The sequence below is a fragment of the Myxocyprinus asiaticus genome, chromosome 42 (genome assembly GCF_019703515.2).
Source record: "Myxocyprinus asiaticus isolate MX2 ecotype Aquarium Trade chromosome 42, UBuf_Myxa_2, whole genome shotgun sequence".
Lineage (NCBI taxonomy): Eukaryota > Metazoa > Chordata > Actinopteri > Cypriniformes > Catostomidae > Myxocyprinus > Myxocyprinus asiaticus.
Window position 1 is genome coordinate 24,025,969 of NC_059385.1, and position 25,026 is coordinate 24,050,994.

At 38.0% G+C, this 25,026-nt stretch overlaps 2 protein-coding genes across 9 annotated transcripts in view; both read left to right on the forward strand.

Annotated features, from left to right (window-relative positions):
- The window catches only part of depdc5 (DEP domain containing 5, GATOR1 subcomplex subunit), a 47,033-nt gene extending 29,928 nt beyond the window's left edge, over positions 1 to 17,105 (forward strand). For 4 of the 5 annotated variants that reach the window (XM_051684102.1, XM_051684101.1, XM_051684103.1 and 1 more), the window contains 6 exons: positions 1,747 to 1,986; positions 6,934 to 7,103; positions 7,363 to 7,534; positions 13,222 to 13,282; positions 13,435 to 13,517; positions 13,630 to 17,105. In XM_051684102.1, the coding sequence (XP_051540062.1) occupies positions 1,747 to 1,986; positions 6,934 to 7,103; positions 7,363 to 7,534; positions 13,222 to 13,282; positions 13,435 to 13,517; positions 13,630 to 13,925 (1,022 nt within the window). In that variant the 3' untranslated portion in view covers positions 13,926 to 17,105. The remainder of the gene's footprint in view (positions 1 to 1,746; positions 1,987 to 6,933; positions 7,104 to 7,362; positions 7,535 to 13,221; positions 13,283 to 13,434; positions 13,518 to 13,629) is intronic. The other variant, XM_051684104.1, reaches the window with a different exon arrangement.
- A 107-nt stretch (positions 17,106 to 17,212) lies between these two features.
- Positions 17,213 to 25,026, forward strand: part of LOC127432784 (14-3-3 protein gamma-like) — a 678,408-nt gene continuing 670,594 nt past the window's right edge. For 2 of the 4 annotated variants that reach the window (XR_007895788.1, XR_007895787.1), the window contains exons 1-2: positions 17,213 to 17,971; positions 19,307 to 21,243. Coding sequence is in view for 1 of the 4 variants with exons in the window: in XM_051684203.1 (XP_051540163.1) it covers positions 17,885 to 17,971; positions 19,307 to 19,960 (741 nt within the window). In the remaining 3 variants the exon portion in view is untranslated. Of the gene's footprint in view, positions 17,972 to 19,306; positions 22,790 to 25,026 lie in introns of those variants that run through there. The other 2 variants (XR_007895789.1, XM_051684203.1) reach the window with 2 other exon arrangements.

Here is a 25,026-nt window from a genome sequence, read left to right on the forward strand (position 1 = left end):
GCTAAGCATAATTATAAATTATTTTATCATCTCTACTTTCCTGGTAATTTATTATAAAAATTAACACTCTCTACATCAGGGGTCGGTATTATAAAAAAAAAATAATAATAATAACAATAACAATATTAATACAAATCATTGTTATTAAAAATGTCACTGTTTTATTCTATTACATTAATACTTTTAAAGCTACTCAAGTTATTCAGCCAAAAGTAGTGAGTGGTTTTCTCGTTTCCTTGTTATTGTTGTTTGATTAATAGACTTTATATGACATAGCCTAGTAGACAGTGCTCTATTCGGTTACATGTACACTTCAAATCCGACATTTTGATACAAATACACTTTTTGTCCCACTGTTTACGTTCACTTTTGGACAAAACGAATGCGTTTACATTAATGCCTCACCAAGATGGGCATTGGCGGAATTATAAAGTGTATTTGACCATTTAGGCGCATTAGTGAACAAACATTAGCTGCCTGTCAATCAAACAGCACGCAGCTACAGACGTCAGGAAATAAAAAGTCAGTCTTTTATATTTTATCTAGATCAACCAACCAGTGGTGCTCTTGCTATCATGATCGATGTAATGAACACCCCTGGTCTAGATGTAGAACATAGGCTAAGTACAGAAAATTACTCAAAAGTTTATCATCAATATCGAGGACATCTCTTTTTATTTTTTTCAGATAAACATCAAGACTGTTTTATCGCCCAGCCCTATTGATAACATTGCCTTAATCTCTCACATCAACCCAATAAACTCAGTGATAGATAGTTAAATTACAGGCTACATTATAGACACACAAAATCTAGTAAGCAGAAATATTACATTTACCTCGATATGTTTCTTCAAATTAGAGGCAGGATTAATGCTGATATCTGGCTTGAGCAAGTTAAACTCATATGACACAGTAAAGCAATTGCCCTTTTTCACTGCGAAAAGCCCTTTCAGGCGTGGCCGTGATTATCAGGTGTTGAACTGTGTTTGAGGCATCCTCCACATCCATAAGAGTTGGCGCCGATCTGCAGCTGCCTTTCAAGTTTTTTACGTGTGATTTGATTTGACAGGAGTCATGAGACTCTCCCTAGCCAGTCATGTTGATAGATAAAAATAAAATCAGGACAGGGAAGTAGCGAACACAGATGGTGGGAAAATAGCGCATTAAAAGTACAGTTACAGCACTTAAAATGTACTCAAGTAAAAGTATACCATTTTATACCAATTCCTGGGAAAAACTACTTAATTACAGTAACGTGAGTATTTGTAATTCGTTAATTTACACCACTGTGGAGGATCATATCTTCATTCCCACTGATAGTCGCCACATTGCATCACTGCAGTTTGCATGAATTTGAACTCTGCTCAAGTTTGCTGCATTGGCAATGGTCTCATTGGCCTCAAATCGACCAACTCTCATTGAAAATGAATGACTTAGTGGTCGCATTGTGTTAGCAAATCGCCCCAAGTTGCAAAGCCCCAAAGAAATGGCTTGGGTTTCATTTTTAAAGTTACCAGGAATTTTATTTTATTTTGATATCAAGCATCAGATTGGAACAGACTGTTTTTGCCATCTCTTGCCATTTTAGTGTAGAATATGCATCAAACCGTCCGTGGGCTGAGACTAAAACTTACAATTACATTACATTACTATCACATCACATCAGAAGAGTATAGGTCTTAAGATCCTGTGCTATGTACTTTGGTCAATCTACCATCCATGAAAATGGACTACTGTTTCCCATAGGTCCAACTACTCAACTGCCCCCAGCTGGAGCAAATGTATGGTCTGCAGCAGCTTTGGAGGACTTTGCCCTGTTCCAGAGGAAGTGGTTTGAGGTGGCCTTTGTTTTGGAGGAACGTCGGCCCTGTGACTTACCTGCCTTCCTGCTGCCCTGGCTGCCCAGTCGGCCAGCCTCATACGCAAGTAGGCATAGCTCCTTCAGTCGCAGCTTCGGAGGACGCAGCCAGGCTGCTGCACTGCTAGGTACACACAGCCGGCTCAGTTCGTAGAGTGAGCATGCTCCACCCCTTAAGGCAGCATGACACACCCCCTCCCCAAAAAGTTCTGGAAGGCTAGAGGAGAGTCACACAAAGTCACAACCCAAACGACTTCTCATATTACAAAAGCATACAAAAACCATGCCATTTACTTGTCACCAAACTGAAACAGCCAGTACACAATTCCTGAACTGTATGCAGTTACGATCCAGGCAGTTGGAAACTTCTAAAACTCGACTAACATCTTAACACAAGGTCGACTTTTTAACAACTTCATTGAATGACTATACAGAATGCATCATAATTTTCTTCTCATAAAGCATGAATCCAAGCGTCTGATTCAACCACTAGCATCTAACCTTAAAATTTTCTAATGACTTTGAGTGACTCTCCATTCCAGAACCGCATGCTGTCATAGAAAGCTAGTTCACTTTTTGTACGTCCTGTCCATTCCTACAAATTCCCAAACTTTGTTAATGACAAGTGGTTGACCAATATATCGCTGATAAATCGGCCGATATTCTGACTTTTTAATTATCGGCCGATAAAATTTTCCCATTTGGCTGATTTATTTATTTTTTTTCTTGAGGGCGCCGAAAAGCGTGAAGCGACAGAGACATGTAAACGACCGATCACGGTTCGTTTTGTTGTTACATGCCATCATGTTACTTCAATAATAGACCGGTGTGCAACACAGTGTTATTTAAACAGTCCGCATAACAGAGCCGCAGCAGACGCGTTTGAGCTCATAATGTTAAAGTGCCCGCCTGATTCATTCTCCCTCTCTCCTCAACAGTTCCCTGTAACTTTTAGCTGTCTTGCCTAATATCTATATATCTAAATATCTATAAAACTAGCATATTCCTCTGCGCGATATCTCGTTTAAACAGATGTAATAAACCAACCTCACACAACTTCAGCAGATCCAGCATCCCGTGGAGCGCTCAAACATTTTCCTCTGAAGCACGTATTCTAACAGTCTCTCCTCAACAGTTCCTTGTAACCTTTCTAATGATAAAAGGCAAATATAAATAAAACTTGTATTATATACCATTTGCAAATATGCAGATACCTCGTTTAAACTAACCTCACAAAAATTCAGCATTTTCTTCCCGTTGAGCGCTTTTCTAATATCTTCTTCTGAAGCATGTATTCTGTCAGCCAGAATCAAAAACTTCAGGATCAAAAGTTCCTCTCATTCACAAATCATGATGGTCCATCTGTAACAATTCAAGTAGGCGATCCAGGCTGTTTAAACTGTCAGGAGATTGAGGCCCGTGCTGGATCCGCACGAGTGTGTGAGTGCAACTTCAAAGCTGCGTGCGGAACCAGGAAAATGCTGCCTCTGGAGGCAGGATGAAAATAAGATGCTTTTCAAACTGTTCGGAGACCAGGGGCCGGTTGCACCAGCTGTGCGTAGGTTAAAACTTAGCCTAGTTGTGGTGTAAATGGGCACTAAGTCACAATTTACGCACTACTAAATATTTGAGCGTTGCACCATTAAACTTAGGTAGGACGTAACACTACGTATAAATTAAATATTTACGGCAGACTCCGACCAGGAGTAAAGGATGGAATAAAAAAGCAGACTCATTAAATGACATCAATGAGCTCATGTTTTGGCTGACAGGCATAAATCCTTTCGACATATATGGTGCTGGCATTTACACACGTTTACATTTACGAGAGAAAGAAAAAAAACGTACTTTTAAACAGCTCTTCAGCATGAAACGGATCTAACGGTGTGGTTTTCAGGATGCGTCGCCCGGTGTCAAGTTTCAACATATACGAAATAATTAAGATATTAAAATTAATAAATGTCTATTTTTCCAGCCTGTTGTATTAGTATTTATTTATCACCCCTTATTTATTTTAGATACAGTTCCTATATATTGTTATTTACACAGGGCAAATATGCTATTTATTAAATCTAATTTTATTACGTATCGTATTTTAATGGGGATATAATTTATTACAGCTGACAGTTACGGGAACAGACAAGGTTTGAACATCAACCGTAACAAGATAAAATTGAAGCTGATGGCTTTTTAACACTTCGGTGTACAAATTTGAAGGCTGCTTATTGGATAAATACAGGTAAACATCATATTATGTGACTACGCATTACTTTACGGAGAGCTTACGTCCTACTAGTTAAGTCTTGCCTTAAGAACAGGTGGTGCAACCAAATTAAGCACTGACTCAGTTACAAACTAACTAGTAGTTACTAAGCCCTTTGTGTGAACTTTACATCCCAACTTACATAAGAACTTAAGCACAGCTGGTGCAATCCTACCCAGTTTCCTTACGAGTTCCATTCATTCAAAACAGCTGTCAGTTAAGCCAATAACTGATTAGGCAGCAAGGTAGCAAGTCAGCTGCCTATGTTTTCGGATGCAGCCCTAGGTAAAAGTGCTTCACGTGTGCTGTAGGTAAATGTCTTATTCACTATGCACTTTATGTACAATTGGTTTGATTCTGTATTTTTTGAGAAAATGCGATTGCTAATGTGGACATGCTATCCATGGTTGCTGGACTACTGTCTGTACTGTTATTTCCTTCTTTGTTATATATTCACAATTTCTTCAAGTGCAAATAAATTACTAAAATTTTATGACTAAACAGAAATCTGAAGAAATTGCTATCTACCATTTAAAATACAATATTTAGTTTTGTGTGAAATTGAGTAAATATAGTGCTAAATTGTATTTTTTTTAGCAATTTTACGTTTGTTATTTACTATATTAAATTTTGTGATTTATCGGCATTGTATCGGCCACCCTGCTCTCTGGATATCGGCATCGGCCATTAAAAACCCCATATCGGTCGACCACTATGACATCAAGTTTGATGAATAGACATCGTTTTCAGTTCTCCCAGTATATCCCAATCATTCAATAACTGTGAATAGTGTGATGATACATGCACTCTTCAACTGGTGTGGTTACATCTATTCTAGCCAATCAGGGTACAAATTGCTTTGACACAAGCTGGTCCAATCAAAGCATGGACAGATGCCCCAGTACACCAATCAAAGCACTGTGCTGGGTGGGCTAACAGCAGTAGTGCGTAGTATGTAGTGCATGCTGTGGTGAAGTAGTGGCTGTGGTCCTTTAGTGCTGTGGTATGGGTTCTTGCTCTCCTCCATCTATCCCGCTGGATGAATGACGTTCCTGCAGTATTCCCAAAACTGAGCAAACCTCTGCCGCCAACCCATTGCCAGTCTTACTTTGCTTGCTGCTCTGTTGCACATCAATTATCATCATTTGCTGCCATGGAAAGCTTCATACATTATGCAAAACTGTATTTGTGCTTTTATTGCCTTTAAAGACCCTATGACATCAAACATTTTTTTTTAGTCCATATCTTTTAGCTCTGAGGTCTTCTATATGCTTTTATACACGGTCCGAATATAGTGTCCTAACCAGACATGATGCAATTAAAGAGTTAGTTCACCTAAATAATGAAGATTCTCTCATCATTTACACGCCCTCATGATATCCCATGTTTGTATGACTTTCTTTCTTCAGCAGAACACATTTGCTTCGTTGGTTTTGATCTGTATTTGTATCTGTTTGTTTACTGACAATGGTGCTTGAACTCAGCGCTCTCGTGAAGCTTTCCGGAAGCGATGGTTTATAAATAAAAAGTATTTAAATATTGAACGTTTTTGTCCAATAAAATGCACTCCAGAATTAGAATGCCCCTCCCCCTATACCATCTGCCTCTGACTAGCAATAGCAAGTAGCAGATCAGTTCCTGGCTTTGACGTACCTAAAGCCTATTGCTTTCTTGTTGTTGTTTTTTTAACCTCTTAAGAGTCAAGTGATTTGTCCCAGCCAAACTTCCTGTTTCAACAGGCCATATGTCAACAAAGGAATGAAACTGCGCTCATCAAGCTATTTCATTGGGTCTTTTATAAATTCTTAATTATTTCTGAATCTCTGAATTATTATTTAGCATCTCTCTTGATTTTGATTGGTTCGGACATCATCAACTAAGAATTAACTGCCTTAAACTCATAATCAGAATTACCTTCCTTTTCTGTCTTTGACTCAGTTATGACAAGTGCTCGGTAGTAACAGATTGCATGTAATCTGGATTACTGAATCAGATTACAAAATAATATACATGTAATTAGATTAAATTACATTTTAAAATACTAATAATCAGATTACAGTTACTTTTTGATGGATTATATGATTACATATTAATAGCAGTAAATTGTTCATAATTTATTGATCCCCCTAATTCTTCTTTTTTTTATCTTTAAAATTATTCATTCTTAATCAGCCTACCACTGAAAAAAGTTAGACCATGCCTTCTCATATCAAACAATTATGCAAGTTACTAAACACAGCTGATTTATAGCTGTGAAATAATATGTCTACATCATTTCCAGTGACCTTTACTATTTATTGATTCTGGAAGTCTGGACATAAAATAAAATATCAAGCTTGGAAGACAAAAGTTCTCTTCTAAAATCATCTAATAAATAAGAATTATTCACACCATCTTTTTATGCCATCTTGACCAAAAAATAGCAAATAAAATACAAACACACACATACACAAATTCTTATATTTCAATTGATTAAGTGTTTTCTTAAATACAGTTAAGCGACATTATATCAAAATACAGTAGTATTGATTATACAGCTTACTTTAGTGTTTGGTCAAGGGTTTTCAAAAGTAATCCCAAAATAATACAATTAGGTTACCTAAAAAATATAATCCAAGACATTACGTTACTGATTGCAGTTTTAGTCATATAATTTGTAATCAGTACCGGATTGCAATTCTGAAGTAATCTACCCAGCACTATGACCTTAATAACTCCATGCTTAACCTTGATGTCATTTCATCCTCTTGGCTGTTTCTACTCTCTCTCCCTCTCTGTCTTTCTCTCTCTCTTTTTGCCCCTCCCCTCTCAGCCGCCACAGTTCCTGAGCAGAAAACAGTCACCTTGGATGTTGATGTAAACAATCGCAGTGATCGGACGGAATGGTGCAGTTGCTATTACCATGGCAACTTCTCTCTCAATGCAGCCTTTGAGATCAAGCTGCACTGGATGGCTGTCACTGCTGCTGTACTCTTTGAAATGGTGAGCACAGAGTGAACATAGTTGGCTCTAAAAATCCCGAATGAGCTGGTGAGGTGCTGGATCACATTTATATAATATTGAGGACTTAAGTGCTGTCAAAGTAGTCAACTACATTGAAAAGGGCACACATTTTACATCTATGGTTTAGGCATATGCACAGTATACATACTATACACTGCAGAAATAGTAAGAGTAGTATGTTACAGTAGTATGCTGTTCTGAACATCATCATAGTCCTAAAGACACTGCACTCTTTCAGGTGCAAGGCTGGCACAGGAAAGCGGCGTCTTGTGGCTTCCTGCTGGTACCTGTGTTGGAGGTGCCCTTTGCTCTGCCATCATACCTGTATGGTGACCCTCTGCGTGCCCAGTTGTTTATCCCTCTCAACATCCAGTGCCTGCTAAAGGAGGGCAGTGATAACCTGTTTGAGGGTGAGGAGAGAAAAAGTTGTACTGAATAGCACAGTGTTGCTAAAAGTCTAAAAATCCACAAATCTAGCTAATACATTGTAGACCCGCAGGTCAAGTTAAGACAGCATACTTTAAACAGCGTACTTTATTTATAAAACAATGTATTTAAAACAAAAAAAATATTATAATGCAATGCTTCTAGAGAAACATGAGATATACTGTACATGTTTGCCAAAGAGAACATGATAAAATTAGGGCTATCATACGATTAAAATTTGTAATCAAGTTTATTACATGACAATCAAATTAATTGCAATGAATCACATAGAAAGGCCCCGAAATAAAGATAATTCAATATTAATAATACATAATTCAATTAATTATAAATTAAACTGAATATATATATATATATATATATATATATATATATATATATATATATATATATATATATATATATATATATATATATATATATATTCAGTTTGAAATCTATTGCATTGTGGCAACAGAGAAAAGAATTGATTAGACAATACAAAAAGTGGCTTTAGAAGTGAATGTATTTTTGTTTTTATTCCCAAACCATTGAACAATCCTGCAGTCAACAAGAGGTTGACCGATAGTGGTTTTTGCTGATACCGATAACTAAGGTGGTGGAAATGGCCAATAACCGATTAATCGGCTGATAGTTTTTTAACTGATTTTATAAAATGATACAATTTTCTTAGTCTTTCCTTACTGTGACGGGCACAGTCACAGAGGCCACAAGAGTCCAAAATGAATAAAATCCCTGATGCAGTTTATTGTTAAACAAAGTGGCATTCACCTGATCACAATGTATAGTCAGGACATTAATAACGTGAAAAATTACTATTACAATTTGAAAAAAAAAATTCAGAACAACTTAAACTACTTCAAAGAGTTCTCATCAAAAAATCCTCCATCTGCAGCAATGACAGCTTTGCAGATCCTTGGCATTCTAGCTGTCAGTTTGTCCAGATACTCAGGTGACATTTCACCCCATGTTTCCTGTAGCACTTGCCATAGATGTGGCTGTCTTGTCAGGCACTTCTCACGCACCTTACAGTCTAGCTGATCCCACAAATGCTCAATGGGGTTAAGATCCATAACACTGTTTTCCAGTTATCTGTTGTCCAATGTCTGTTTCTTTGCCCACTCTTAACTTTTATTTTTGTGTTTCAAAAGTGGCTTTTTCTTTGCAATTCTTCCCATAAGGCCTGCACCCCTGCGTCTTCTCTTTACTGTTGGACATGAAACTAGTGTTGAGCTGGTAGAATTCAATGAAGCTGTCAGCTGAGGACATGTGAGGCGTCTATTTCTGAAACTCAGTGGTGGGCCGTGCATTAAATGTCTAGGCCTTCAGTGTGATTCATACCATTAAGAAAACACAGTTTCACATTGAATAAGACACCCTATGCCTTTGGGCTTCATACATTATGTCGCAGCTAACTAATAATACCTATTTACATTTTAAAAACACGTCCACGGGGCCTGGTAGCTCAGTGGTAAAGACGTTGGCTACCACCCCTGGAGTTCGCTAGTTCGAATCCCAGGGCATGCTGAGTGACTCCAGCCAGGTCTCCTATGCAACCAAATTGGCCCAGCTGCTAGGGAGGGTAGAGTCACATGGGGTAACCTCCTCATGATTGCTATAATGTGGTTCGTTCTCGGTGGGGAGCGTGTTGGGTTGAGCGTGGTTGCCGTGGTGGATGGTGTGAAGCCTCCACATGTGCTATGTCTCCATGGCAATGCGCTCAACAAGCCATGTGATAACATGCACGGGTTGACAATCTCAGACGCGGAGGCAACTGGGATTCGTCCTCCTCCACCCGGACGGATATGTGTTAGGCGAATCACTACGTGACCACGAGGACTTAAAAGCACATTGGGAATTGGGCATTCTAAATTGGGGGAAAAAAAAAAGAAAAAAAAGCCAGAACTTGAAACGACACTTAATGCTCAAGCAAGCCTAATTTTAACTGCAGCATGACTGTTTTGTGAACAGACATTCAAAAATCATAATTTTTCATATGAATCTACCAAGGAGGTCTGTAATACCTGGAAAAATCTATCTAATATTTGCGATTTAAATGTTGCTTGCAATAAATTTCGTTTCTTCAGGGTACACGGTTATGCTGCGTTCCATTCAAGTTGGATGTGGGATATTCCTACTTGATATCTCCGACCATAAATGCATTCCATTCCCCGATATTCGGAAGATGACGTTTAAGGAAACAAAACTGCAACGCTTCCGTTCCTGCAGCGCTAGCATTTGTGCTACAGGTGTACGATTATCAAAAGAGATTATAAAGTTTTATTCACCTGTTTCTGCAGGCGTTTGTTAAACAAGCTTTAATAATGTTGAAACAAACTCATTTATCGATATTACTTAATAAAGTGAATGTTAATCACTTACTTTGTATATCTCCCTGAGTGTCGACAAGTTTGTGTGACATCATGCCCCTGCATCTCGGCCAAATCGGAGTTGAGAATTTCTGTACAAGTCTACAAGTTGTAATTCTGACTTCAAGATGCATTCCATTGCATTTTACCTAGTTGGAAGTTGGAAAATCCGACTTTCCGTGTTGAATGGAACGCAACACTACTTTTCAAAACTTGATCCAACACTGAATGCTCAAGCAGCCTAATTTACACTTAGAAAACTCCTGATGTTGCTATAACAATGCAAAAAGCACTTACCAATTTACTTGAAGTGAAAATCAGCCCTCCTTTCCTGATTAATAAATTAAGCAATCACACAGTCATGCAGAACATCTCAGGTTTGTAAATCCATAAGGATCTCTTTCTCAACGGCAATAACAGCAGTGATGACAGCTGACTCGTCAGACAGCTTGATCTTTCGCTTTTCGCTCTTGAATTACGTACATCACTTAAAGCGTGATTGCGTCACTCAAGGCCAGCTGGAAGCCTCGACCGGGACGTATCCTAAAGATCACACCCACTAACAACAAATAAATCAATCTGATTGGCTGATGAATCTGACAATCTGACATTAGTTGCTCATTCATTTGCACTGTTGAGGGATTCTGTGGAAATTCTGAAGGCCTGATGGGGTGGAGCTCAGACTCATGCACTGCTTTGGGCATGTGATTTGTGAAACAGTTGTTACACTTCGCTTGTAAGCGTCAAGGAATAAATTCTGACTGGATAAACTTTAAATTTTTCTGTTTGTTTGTAGATTAATTAAGAGTGGAAAGTGATTAAAAATACATAGGCAAAAAGGTGATTGAGAATGAAATTATGAAAAATATTTATTTATTTGGCATGTTAGGCCAGCAGAGAAGGCTTTGCTGACCCTGAGAATTCGCCACTGCTCAAACTAGAGACTCTGATGTACTTATCCTCTTGTTTAGTTGTACATCTGGCCTTCCACATCTCTTTCTGTCCTTGTTAGAGCCAGTTGTCCTTTTACTTTGAAGACTGTAGTGTATACCTTTGTATGAAATCTTAAAAACAAACACAAAGACAATGTTAAGCTTCATTTAATGAACCAAATAGCTTTCAGTGTTTCTGTGTTTGATATTAATGGCAAGTGATTTTCTACTACAAAATTAGCAATTTAGCATGATTACTCAAGGATAAGGTGTTGGAGTGATGTCTGCTGGAAATGGGGCCTGTCTAGATTTGATCAAAAATTACTTTTTTCAAATAGTGATGATGTTGTTTTTTCATCAGTAATGTCCTGACTATACTTTGTGATCAGTTGAATGCCACTTTGGTGAATTAAAGTACCAATTTCCTTCCGAAACTGCAAAATCTGGACATTATTCAAAATTTTTAGCTGCCAGTGTATATATAAAAGAAAAAGTCACTTTTGAAACAAAAAGAAAAGGTTAGAGTGGGCAAAGAAACACAAACATTGGACAACAGATAATAGGAAAAGAGTGTTATGGATCTTAACCCCATTGAGCTTTTGTGGGATCAGCTAGACTGTAAGGTGCGTGAGAAGTGCCTGACAAGACAGCCACATGTCTTGTCGGGCGACAAGACAGGAAGTGTGGGGTGAAATGTCACCTGAGTATCTGGACAAACTGACAGCTAGAATGCCAAGGATCTGCAAAGCTGTCATTGCTGCACGTGGAGGATTTTTTGATGAGAACTCTTCGAAGTAGTTTAAGAAGTTCTGAACATTAATTTTTCAAATTTTAATAGTAATTTTTCATGTTATTAATGTCCTGACTATACATTGTGATCAGGTGAATGCTGCTTTGGTGAATAAAAGTAACAATTTCTTTCCATGAGCAAAATCTGTACATTATTCCAAACTTTTGGCCGCCTGTGTGTGTGTGTGTGTGTGTGTGTGTGTGTGTGTGTGTGTGTGTGTGTGTGTGTGTGTGTGTGTGTGTGTATATATATATATATATATATATATATATATATACATACACACACATACATCTGAACAAAAATATAAATGCAACATGCAACAATTTCAAAGATTTTACTGAGTTACAGTTCATTTTTAGGAAATCAATCAATTGAAATAAATTAATTAGGCCCTAATCTAATCTAATCTAATCAATGCGTATGGAAAATTTCTGGGATCTTTTATTTCAGCTCATGAAACATGGGACCAATACTTTACATGTTGCGTTTATATTTTTGTTCAGTGTGTGTGTACGTGTGTGTATATATATATATATATATATATATATATATATATATATATATATATATATATATGAAGTTGGAGACAAAATGTATGTGCTGACGGGGCACATTTCCACGTAGTCATATTTTTCTTTGCATGCCCTTGCTTCAATTTATATCCCTCGATTATCTAATCAAAATAAGAAAATATGCATTGAAGTGAGGATAAAAATGCATTGCAGTGAGGATAAAAATGCATTGCAGTGAGGATAAAAATGCATTGCAGTGAGGATAAAAATATGGATGAATATTGCCAAAGATGACAGATTTAGATCCTCATGAGGTGTCAGTGATTGTTTTTATTTCACCTCCAGAGGCCGCTGTTATACTGTAGTAGAACAAAGTCATTAAAACTGTAGATCCTTCAGCGGCGGCTACAGAGGAATAAAAAAACAAAAACTTAAATTGTAGATTTTTGCCGATAATTCAAAAAAGCAACTATCTGCACCAATTAATCTGTAAAACTGATATATTGGTTTACCTGTACAGTCAACAGCAAATAATTTTGCAATTGAGTTTGTCAATCTGTCCTGTTCTCACAGAAAGTGTTCTTACGTTCCGTCTGTGCTATTTGTAATTGTTGATTTATGTACATGTCCGTCAGACACACGTTTTTGAAGCGTCTCATTGGTTTTCAGCATCATAAATGCCACGTTTTTAGGACGCTGTGTCAGGTTAAAAGTAGTTGAAACTTCGCAAGATCATGTGTCCAGCTATCAAGAACGCATCATGTGTGACACCTAGTTCTGTGGCTTCGCCACTTGTAAGGTTTGTTGAGCTGCACTGCCCCCTGCGGATGCGGCTCATAAAAACATGTACTTAAAGCTTGAATTGCTCCAATGGTTGGCAAATATGTACTTTTATTACGGAATTTACGCACTGGTCAGGGGGCATGATTAATTGCGTTCAATTATTTAATGTTATTTTTTGTATAATTAATTGCACTAAATTACAGTGTTTAATCAACAGCACTAGAAAAAATATTTTAATGTCATGGTACTGCTTTACTCTTTTAGGCTTTGAGCCAGAGACCTACTGGGACAGAATGCAGCTATTTCAGGAGGCCATACTCTGTAGGTACGGAGAACAAGCATCACACACATTTACTTCAGAAAATATAAATAAAATCTAGTTATTTGTCAAAGTGTTGTGGTCCTGTATGTTGTCATGTTGTAATTCTGTTTGAAACGTCAACTTTCGAAACATCTTTCCCTTTTTTTTCTTTGAAGATTTGGCTTTGTTCAGGACAAGTTCTCAGCATCAGCTTTTAACTTTCCAGCAGAAAACAAACCACAGTATATCCATGTAACAGGTATGTGCTTTTGTGAATGAATTAAACTTTAGCTGGAAGTTTTGAAAACTGATAGAAACCTTGCCGTTTTTACTCTATCCCTCTCTCTCTGAATTTCCATTTCTTTATCCAGGTACTGTTTTTCTTCAGCTACCTTACTCAAAAAGAAAATACTCCAGTGGACAGCGACGGCGCCGTAACTCCACTACCTCAGCAAATCAGAGCTTGTTTGGCTCTGAGGAGCGGGTGGGCTACAACTGGGCCTACAACACCATGCTGACCAAAGCCTGGAGGACCGGCGTGCTGGGGGACGAGAAACTGGCAGACCGCCTGCTGCGTGATTTCACTGATTTTTGTGCCAACAAGGATAATCGACTGTTGACCTTCTGGGAAAGTTGTGTGGAGAAAATGAATGCCAGTGCCCCTTGATAAAAGATACTGTAGGAAGGAAATAAATACTGTTTCAGAGAAAAGCAAGAGAGTATGTCTGCTTTAAGAGCTAATATACTGCTGCTACCATCTAATCAGAAAGACAAATAAAGCCAACAGCCTCATCATCAAACATTCAAATGGATGAGTCACATGTTTATAGAGTGTCTGCAAATGTATCTGCAGTGCTTTTGGTCTCGATGCCATTACAGTTATGATTGGGTATGAGTAATTGGTAGGTCTTCAGCAAATTGTACTTAGCAATAATAATCGGCTAATTCACGCTTCGCTAAACCATACCTTAAAAATGTTACTAATACACAGAGAGGATTTACAGTATTTCTTCAACCCCTTTTCAGTTTTATTTTTAGTGTGTATATATATATATATATACACACTATATTGCCAAAAGTATTCGCTCACCCAGCGAATTCCAGCGTGGTACTGTGATAGGATGCCACCTGTGCAACAAGTCCAGTTGTGAAATTTCCTCGCTACTAAATATTCCACAGTCAACTGTCAGTGGTATTATAACAAAGTGGAAGTGATTGGGAATGACAGCAACTCAGCCACGAAGTGGTAGGCCACGTAAAATGACAGAGCGGGGTCAGCGGATGCTGAGGCGCATAGTGCGCAGAGATCGCCAACTTTCTGCAGAGTCAATCGCTACAGACCTCCAAAGTTCATGTGGCCTTCAGATTAGCTCAAGAACAGTGCGTAGAGAGCTTCATGGAATGGGTTTCCATTGCCGAGCAGCTGCATCCAAGCCATACATCACCAAGTGCAATGCAAAGCGTCAGTAAAGCACGCTGCCACTGGATCTAGAGCAGTGGAGACACGTTCTCTGGAGTGACGAATCACGCTTCTCCATCTGGCAATCTGATGGACGAGTCTGGGTTTGGCGGTTGCCAGGAGAACGGTACTTGTCTGTCTGCATTGTGCCAACTTTGAAGTTTGGTGGAGGGGGGGATTATGGTGTGGGGTTGTTTTTCAGGAGCTGGGCTTGGCTCCTTAGTTCCAGTGAAAGGAACTCTGAATACTTCAGCATACCAAGAGATTTTGGACAATTCCATGCTCCCAACTTTGGCTCCTTTTTAAATCATAATGATAACAGAAATCGCCCAAATGGCCCTGATCAAAAGTTTACATACCCTTGAATGTTTGGCCTTGTTACAGACACACAAGGTGACACACACAGGTTTAAATGGCAATTAAAGTTTAATTTCCCACACCTGTGGCTTTTAAATTGCAATTAGTGTCTGTGTATAAATAGTCAATGAGTTTGTTAGCTCTCACGTGGATGCACTGAGCAGGCTAGATACTGAGCCATGGGGAGCAGAAAAGAACTGTCAAAAGACCTGCGTAACAAGGTAAAGGAACTTTATAAAGATGGAAAAGGATATAAAAAGATATCCAAAGCCTTGAAAATGCCAGTCAGTGCTGTCAATCACTTATTAAGAAGTGGAAAATTTGGGGATCTCTTGATACCAAGCCAAGTTCAGGTAGACCAAGAAAGATTTCAGCCACAACTGCCAGAACAATTGTTCAGGATACAAATAAAAACCCACAGGTAACATCAAGAGAAATACAGGCTGCTCTGGAAAAAGACGGTGTGGTTGTTTCAAGGAGCACAATATGACGATGCTTGAACAAAAATGAGCTGCATGGTCGAGTTGCCAGAAAGAAGCCTTTACTGCGCCAATGCCAGTTACAATATGCCCGACAACACCTTGACACGCCTCACAGCTTCTGGCACACCGTAATTTGGAGTGACAAGACCAAAATAGAGCTTTATGGTCACAACCATAAGCACTATGTTTGGAGAGGGGTCAACGAGGCCTATAGTGAAAAGAATACCATCCCCACTGTGAAGCATGGTGGTGGCTCACTGATGTTTTGGGGGTGTGTGAGCTCTAAAGGCACGGGGAATCTTGTGAAAATTGATGGCAAGATGAATGCAGCATGTTATCAGAAAATACTGGCAGACAATTTGCATTCTTCTGCAAGAAAGCTGCAAGGGTATGCAAACTTTTGAGCACAACTATATCTATCTATCTATCTATCTATCTATCTATCATATATATATATATATATATATATATATATATATATATATATATAGATATCAATTCAGACAATCCAAGGACATTGTATTATTGTGTCAGTTGAGTAAAGCGTAGATTAGACAATGCAAAAAGTGGCTTTAGAAGTCAATTTATTGTTTGATTTATGTCCATATCATTGAACATATATCTATCATTGGCCTACAGTCCAGTTCTTCAATCTGAGGTAGACTTGGGCTGTTCTCACAGGACTTATTCTTGCATTCCGTCATAACACATACATCAGACGGGTGCTTTTGGAGCATCTCAGTGCTTGTGTTGCACTTCATTGGTTTTCAGCATATTTAGCCATAAACGCTGTATTTTTAGGATGCTATGTCATGTTAAATGTAGTTTGACACATGCACTCCATCCAGTTGGCTAAGAACAGCTGTCGGTTTGTTGTATGTACAGCTAGAGTTGCGCTTACTGCCCCCCTCCAACTAGAATTAGCAAAAACATGGAAGTGTGTTTTTAATGTGTTCTTTTTTATATATATCATTTATCACAGTGATTTAATGTGTTAAATGGACAGCCTTTGTTGTAAATGTAATTAAATTAGGCTTTTCTCTTTCTAGTTGACTGCGATAAATTTTTGTCTGGATTCTGATTCGCAGATTGTTTTTAATTGTGTTCTTGCGTAATTTAACAATTTCAAAACAAAAATGCTTTATAATGTCACTTTTCATTACAGCCCACGGCAGAATATATCCATATAATTTTTACAACTAGGCACATTTTACTGAAAATTGCACAACAGATATCGGAAATTCATTCCAATGGGACATTCTGTAAAGCTTGTCTGACTGAGTAACAGTACCCAAGGGAGATGGAGCTTAGTGAAGGGGCAATTAAAATTTGGTCTTAAGGTGCCAATTTTACTTTGCCTAGCTGGTCAGGATGTTTTGATAGTGCCACTAGAGGGGTTGTGGTCAAGGATATAACTGGATGTCATGGTAGGACATTAATATGCCAGCTGTAAAAAATAATCTGCACTTATATACCGAAGGATATTGCAGGAATTAAGCAAGGACATCAAATGTATTATGAAAAATAATAATAAAACCCATTACACCAATCCTAAAGATCATATTTTTTTCTTTATGTTATACCCAAGGTCAGGTCATTAAAGCCCCAATGTTATAATGCAGTAACTGCATCTCTTCAGCTGTCACACACTACGAGCCAGTGCATGGATAAAGCTTGACCTTTGTTCTCATTGAAAACACGCATCTGTCCATACTCAGTCCATGTGTCTGGACAATCGTTGTTAAGATATAACCCGACAGAGCATGTCCATGCATCTCATTATCCTTTCACCAGCCTTTGGACACAGAAACATTGCTTCATTTGAATGCGGAAGAGTTTCTTTTCGCGCGCGTGCCCGTTGCTCCGCTGCAATGAACAATGCAGCAAACCTCAGTGCGCAGGTGCGCGCCTGCAGGGCACGCGGCTATTTTTAGAAAATGACGTCATCCTGAAATAGAGCGAGAGCGCGCACGACCCCCCCTCCCTCCCTCCTTCCCTCCAGTTCACTGGGATTGACAGGGCGCTTGCAGCAGCAGTACCCCACAAGCCGCCTGCCAAAGGGGAGATAAGAAAAAAAAAGTCGGCCGAAACTTGTAGGAGACCGGGCTGGGAGGGGAATTAAATCTTTACAAAAATATATAGATAAACAAAAAATATAAATCTGCACCTCCAACTCTTGGCTCACCGTTCCACCCTCACGTGCGCGGCTGCTCCAGATTCTGCTCGCGCTTGTGTGTGCGCTGACCGGATCGCGCGCTCTCAAACGCAGCCAGTGTGTTCAGCTGAGAAACGACAGAACCGCGGCGCGATCGAACCCGACCATAGAGGATGGCTGACAGGGAACAACTGATCCAAAGAGCCCGTCTGGCGGAGCAGGCGGAGCGTTACGATGACATGGCCTCTGCGATGAAGCTGGTGGGTCATTATTAACATGCATGCATTAATGCACCATTAATCCTAAACGAGCCGATCCAAAAGAAATGTATATTGATGTTTCTTTAAAAAAAAAAATTTTTTTTTTTTGGGACAAATTCATAAAGCAATGTTGTCTTTGTCATGGGCAGGATCTTTCTGGTTTATATTAAATATGCTTTGTTAAACGAAGGAAACAGGCAAATGTGCAATAAATAATTATGATATGTGATAATAAATATTCAGTAGCTAAAAGGACTGATGACGGTACAGAAAGCTCCTAAATTGTAGATTTCGTTTTAATATCTTGCACATCAATCGTTACAGTGGAAGAACATGGGCGGCGCTAAGAGACATCCTCATCCATTGTGCATCTGTCTCTCTGAGAAAACAACACAATAAAACAACAATAGAGCTAAATTTCAAGTCATAAACCGTGCTACATGGTTAAAAAAAACTTAAACAGGCTTGACAGCCGGTGTTTAATTGTTCTAATGTGAAGTAAAGCGCAATATGTAACCCAGCAGGTCAGCATCATCTGTCTGGTTTGACATCCCAGCACAAAGGAAGTCAGCCAGTCACGGTGGATCAATCAGGACACAATGGCTTTTGTCAGTATTTTTTTATTTATCATTTCCACGATTAATGTAAGCAACTTTTAATTTATTTTGATTAGATATGGTCATTACTACAGTATGCCTCTTTGACATTGCCGTATCTAGTGTCTATCAGCTTCTTTGACAATGCATGTAATATCTAGGGCCTATTGGTGGCTATATTGGTTAGTGCTCAATCAGTATGGATTTTTTAATGGCCAGTGCCAATATTTAGAGTAAAATATGATGTAGCAAATAATTACTGAATTCAAGTGAGCACATATCGGCCCACCAGTTATATGGGTATTGGCCAATATTGGCAGCACATACTGTCATAAATGTTTCTGTTCTAACAGTAAACTTGTTCTTTAAACAACAAACAAAAGAGTATAGATTTATAATCTATTTAATCTATATACCCCCACCCTTAATGTCTATAGTGGTTGCCCCCCTGATATCGGCCATCATATCGGTAATCTTCAATAATAGCAAATAATTATCACAACAAAATTTCTATATCGGTCCTTCCCTAAATTGCATAAAAGGTTTGCAAAGCATTCATCCATTGAAATTCATAATAGGCCAATGTTAATTTGAATATTGGAGTGGACATGCCCCCCTCAATGTCTGTGGTGGTTGCGGCCCATCATATCGGTTAGGTTAATCCATCCCTGTATCGCATACAAGGTTGTTTTAAATGCCTGTGTTGACCCAACATCTCCCTTGCTTTCTGTACCATCAGGTAACAGAGCTAAACGAGCCGTTGTCCAATGAAGACCGCAATCTGCTCTCGGTAGCTTACAAGAATGTGGTGGGTGCCCGACGGTCATCTTGGCGTGTATTATCCAGCATAGAGCAGAAGACGGCAGCAGATGGCAACGAGAAGAAGCTGGAACTGGTGCATGTCTACCGAGAGACCATCGAGAAGGAGTTGGAGTCAGTGTGCCAGGACGTTCTCACCCTTCTGGACCAGTACCTCATCAAGAACTGTGAAGAGACTCAGGTAGAGAGCAAGGTCTTCTACTTGAAGATGAAGGGCGACTACTTCCGTTACTTGGCCGAGGTGGCCACTGGCGAAAAGAGAGCCTCTGCCGTCAAATCGTCCGAAGGGGCCTACAAGGAGGCTTTCGATATTAGCAAGGGCATGCCGGCAACCCATCCCATCCGCTTGGGCCTGGCACTCAACTTCTCCGTCTTCTACTACGAGATCCAAAACGCACCCGAGCAGGCCTGCCAGCTCGCCAAGGAGGCTTTCGATGACGCCATCGGCCACCTGGACAATCTGAACGAGGACTCCTATAAGGACTCCACGCTCATTATGCAGCTCCTGCGGGACAACCTCACCCTGTGGACCAGTGACCAGCAAGACAGCGAAGGAGGGGATGCCAATAACTGAGAGATCTGCTCAGTCTGCTCTCACTTCTAGCTGTAGTAGCACCCGTCTGTCCCTCCTACAATGTCTTCTTTAATGCTATATCTTATTTCTCTCTTTCCACTCCTTTAGTCTTTCTTTCTTCTCCATTGTATCCTTCCTGTCTCTTTGTGACACCTAGATGCTCCTTTTTGGTTCCTCAGGGCTGCAATGTAGGCCCTTGTTAGTGGAGATGGGAAACTTGAGGAATTTAACGATTCTGGTACTGATTCCAATTCCAGTTAACTATTCTGGTCCAAATCCACTTAATGAATCTGGTTATAATTCCAGTTTCACTTAATGATTCTGATACTGATTCCAGTTTCACTTAACCATTTTGTTCTAATTCAAATTCTTCTGAAATATTCTGGTTTTAATTCCTATTCCACTTAATGATTATGGTTCCTTAACAATTCCATTAACGATTGTGTAAGTTATTTTGAGGATGAAAGAATTGTTGGAAATGTTTGGTAACAAATGTTTGTTAACAAAGAAGTGAAAGACAGTTCTTGCAACAAAAAAAATGTTATATTGGGTTATGTGTTATATTGGGTTATACTAACCATTTGCATGTATTCCATCTAGTGGCTTGCCTTGTTACTGTTCGTAAATCCATACCTTGGAAAATTAGAGTTTAGTGTTTTTTAATCAATGTTTGTTAGCTTTGAGGCCATCTACATATATGCTAGTCATCTACGTATACACTGGTGGCAAAAAGTTTGGAATAATGTACAGATTTTGCTCTTATGGAAAGAAATTGGTACTTTTATTCACCAAATTGGCATTCAGCTGATCTAATAACATGAAAAATTACTATTACAATTAGAATTTGTTTTTCAGAACTTCTTCAAAGAATACTCATAAAATAATCCTCCACGTGCAGCAATGACAGCTTTGCAGATCTTTGGAATTCTAGCTGTCAGTTTGTCCAGATACTCAGGTGACATTTCACCCCACTTCCTGTAGCACTTGCCATAGATGTGGCTGTCTTGTCGGGCACTTCTCACACACCTTACAGTCTAGCTGATCCCACAAAAGCTCAATGGGGTTAAGATCCATAACACTCTTTTCCAATTATCTGTTGTCCAATGTCTGTGCTTCTTTGCCCACTCTAACCTTTTCTTTTTGTTTTTCTGTTTCAAAAGTGGCTTTTTCTTTGCAATTCTTCCCATAAGGCCTGCACCCCTGAGTCTTCTCTTTACTGTTGTACATGAAACTGGTGTTGAGCGGGTAGAATTCAATGAAGCTGTCAGCTGAAGACAAGTGAGGTGTCTATTTCTCAAACTAGAGACTCTGATGTAATTATTCTCATTTAGTTGTAAATCTGGCCTTCCACATCTCTTTCTGTCCTTGTTAGAGCCAGTTGTCCTTTGTCTTGAAGACTGTAGTGTACACCTTTGTATGAAATCTTCAGTTTTTTGGCAATTTCATGCATTGTATCGCCTTTATTCCTCAAAACAATGATTGACTGATGAGTCAGCTGTTTCTTTTTTGCCATTTCTGACCTAATATTGACCTTAAGACACTCCAGTCTATTGCATACTGTGGCAACTCAAAAACAAACACAAAGACAATGTTAAGCTTCATTTAACGAACCAAATAGCTTTCAACTGTGTTTGCTATAATGGCAAGTGATTTTCTAGTACCAAATTAGCAATTTAGCATGATTACTCAAGGATAAGGTGTTGGAGTGATGGCTGCTGTCTAGATTTGATCAAAAATGACTTTTTTCAAATAGTGATGGTGCTGTTTTTTACATCAGTAATGTCCTGACTATACTTTGTGATCAGTTGAATGCCACTTTGGTGAATTAAAGTACCAATTTCCTTCCGAAACAGCAAAATCTGTACATTATTCCAAACTTTTGGCCACCAGTGTATGTACTCTTAAATGTTCACTAAATTAACTTATAGCAGATATTCATATTTAAATTTTACAGTCTTTATGTTCTGTGAAGCAGAGCGGAAATATTGATGACTCTTGTTGCATTACACAGATTTTTGTCCAGTCAAGTACTCTCTAGAATGCCCCTCCCCCTAATTCCAGCTGCAACCAACTAGTAAGTAGCAAAGGTAAATAGCCTGTTGGACATTCAAAAAAGTTTTTTATTTTATTTTTTCTCTCAAAGGTTTTTTTTTAAGGTGTCTTTTGGAAGCATTCTGATGTTCCAGAATCATCAACGGAACCGAACATCATGAAAATCATCAGGTTACAGTGGTTTTTTTTTAAACAATGGTTCTCGATTCCCAAATCCTACTTGTTAGCTCTCTCTTTCTGTAGAGTATTTCTTTTTGTTTGTCTCTTTCTTTGTTTTCCTCTCTTCCACTTGCTGTTTTCTTCCTCTGTCCTTGACCTCTTTTTCTGTATGCTGTTCTCTTCCTCCTCCCCTTGATGAGTTGCTGATAATTAGCCTACTGGTCTCTACGTGACATTTAGTTAATGTGTGCTTGTAAGGACTCAATCTTTGTAGAAAATCTGTAACACTTATTGCAGGATGAGGTCTTCAGTACGTGGCACAGTACAGTGCTAATGTTACATTTTACTACCAGTTACATTGTTATTCTTCAATTGTCCTTGATCTGTACCTCCATCACTGCTTAGATGTGTTTGTCTGTCAATCCCCCATGAAGCTCACCTTGTACACCTTGCTACCCCTGTGAATTGTGTATGTCTGCTGATCTCAGAACAGTACGTCATCATCTAAAATGTGGGCGGTACTCTGTTACGAGATTCGAGAGTCTTTTGATTAGGATTACATATGCAAGGTAATGACAGAATGACATTAAAGACATTGCATACCATGGGAACTCTCAATATGCAGTCTATCTCTGGCACTTTCTTATGGTTTTTCAGATTTCTCATTGTCTGTTTTATAAACTTTCACATGCAGGGGTAGTTCACCTAAAAAGCATTTTTAAAAAAAGTTCTGTCATCCTTTACGTACCCTCATGTTGTTCCAAATCTGTATGACTTTATGTTCTTTTCCCCACCTGTGGAACACAAAGGGAGATATTAGGCAGAATGTTCAGTCTCAGTCACCATTCACTTTCATTGTATGGATGATGCAATGAAAGTAAATTTACCGTTAACAGGTATACACATTTAAAATTAACACTCATCCAGGAAAACTAACCAAAAAATGTTGATGACTCTTCTTGCACTACACGAAATGTTGTCTAATCAAATGCTTTCTAAACTAAAATATTCCTCCTCTTTATAAAGTGCAACAGTGTCCACCCACTTTTTCAGCCATCCTAGTTCTGGAAGTATTTTTCTAAAAATTTTTCCATAGAGATTTTATAAAATCTTTCATAAAACAAGTTTAAATCATGAATCAAAGCAACCAGCTCCCAGGTGAATCAAAGATTACAAGCCTGATTTGAAGCAAAATAATATTTGAAAATTGGACAAAAAGACAAAGTTACAAGGATGGGTATTAATGTCTTTCGTGAGGAAATAAACTACATTCCCATTGCAATGGGACATTCCAATGGCGTAATCAAATTATAAATTATGGAAAAAATATACAACTATTTGTTTAAACTAGATGATAATTATAGAATTCTATAATAATTATAGAAACCATATATCTAAAGTATACTGCAATATATTCAGAAATATACAAAGACTGTATGTAAAGTAGTTTGTGAGTGAAGGAAGAACTGTGGCTTTATTGTCGTGATTCTCTTATTGGAACTTTTCTTCTGGATCATGGGTAGTGTAGTTCTTTAAAAGGAATTCCACTATTAAAAATAATTATATATATACACACTACTGGTCAAAAGTTTTGAAACACTTGACTGAAATGTTTCTCATGATCTTAAAAATCTTTTGATCTGAAGGCGTATGCTTAAATGTTTGAAATTAGTTTTGTAGGCAAAAATATAATTGTGCCACCATATTAATTTATTTCATTATAAAACTAAAATGTAATAAAAATAAAAATGTTTTTTTGAAATTGATGACTTGGACCAAATAATAAAGAAAAGCAGCCAATAAGTGCCCAACATAGATGGGAACTCCTTCAATACTGTTTAAAAAGCATCCCAGGGTGATACCTCAAGAAGTTGGTTGAGAAAATGTCAAGAGTACATTTCTGCAAATTCTAGGCAAAGGGTGACTACTCTGAAGATGCTGAAATATAACACAGTTTTGATTTATTTTGGATTTTGTTTAGTCACAACATAATTCCCATAGTTCCATTTATGTTATTCCATAGTTTTGATGACTTTACTATTATTCTAAAATGTGAAAACAATTATAATAAAGAATGAGTGAGTGTTTCAAAACTTTTGACCGGTAGTGTGTATATATATATATATATAAAAGAAATAACATGGACTGATGGCTTTAACTGAAGCATATACAGTTGATTAACCTTAGAACTCATTGTTGGAAATGCATCAACGTGTACTCTAAAAAATTTTAATTGAGGCAACTATCTGAATGCATTTTTTTGAATGTATTCAACATGAAATAATTTCAAGGAAGTGCTGTAAGCATCTTTATTTTTAACACTCTTATTTATATTAAGTTATTGTTACATATTTGTATTTTCAGTAAAGTAAAACCAACATCAAAATTAATTTTCAAGTCAACGAATATGTATAGGTGGTTCAAATATAAGATTTAAGTTTATCTAACTAAACTTTTTATTTTGAGACAGACTACCATGTTAAGTAAAACCAACAGAGATATTAATGTTCAAGTAAATGAATATAAATGTGACTCAACTTTTAGATTTAAGTTCACCTAACTAAACTTTTTATTTTCAGAAAGGTTGCCATGTTAAGTTAAACAAACAGAAATATTAATGTTGATGTAAATTAATATATAAAGAATACATAATTTGAATACATAATTACATTTATTTTCTGATACGATAGATTGTTGAGTAAATCCAACATAAATACAGTATCCACAGTGTGTTAATGAGCAAGTGTTGTGTACTTTTTCCTTTCTTTTTTTTTCTTTGTCAGATTTTTTTTAAATAAGATGATTTTTGAGAGTTATCAGCATAGTGTGCATGTTAACGGGCTCATTGTTTTTGT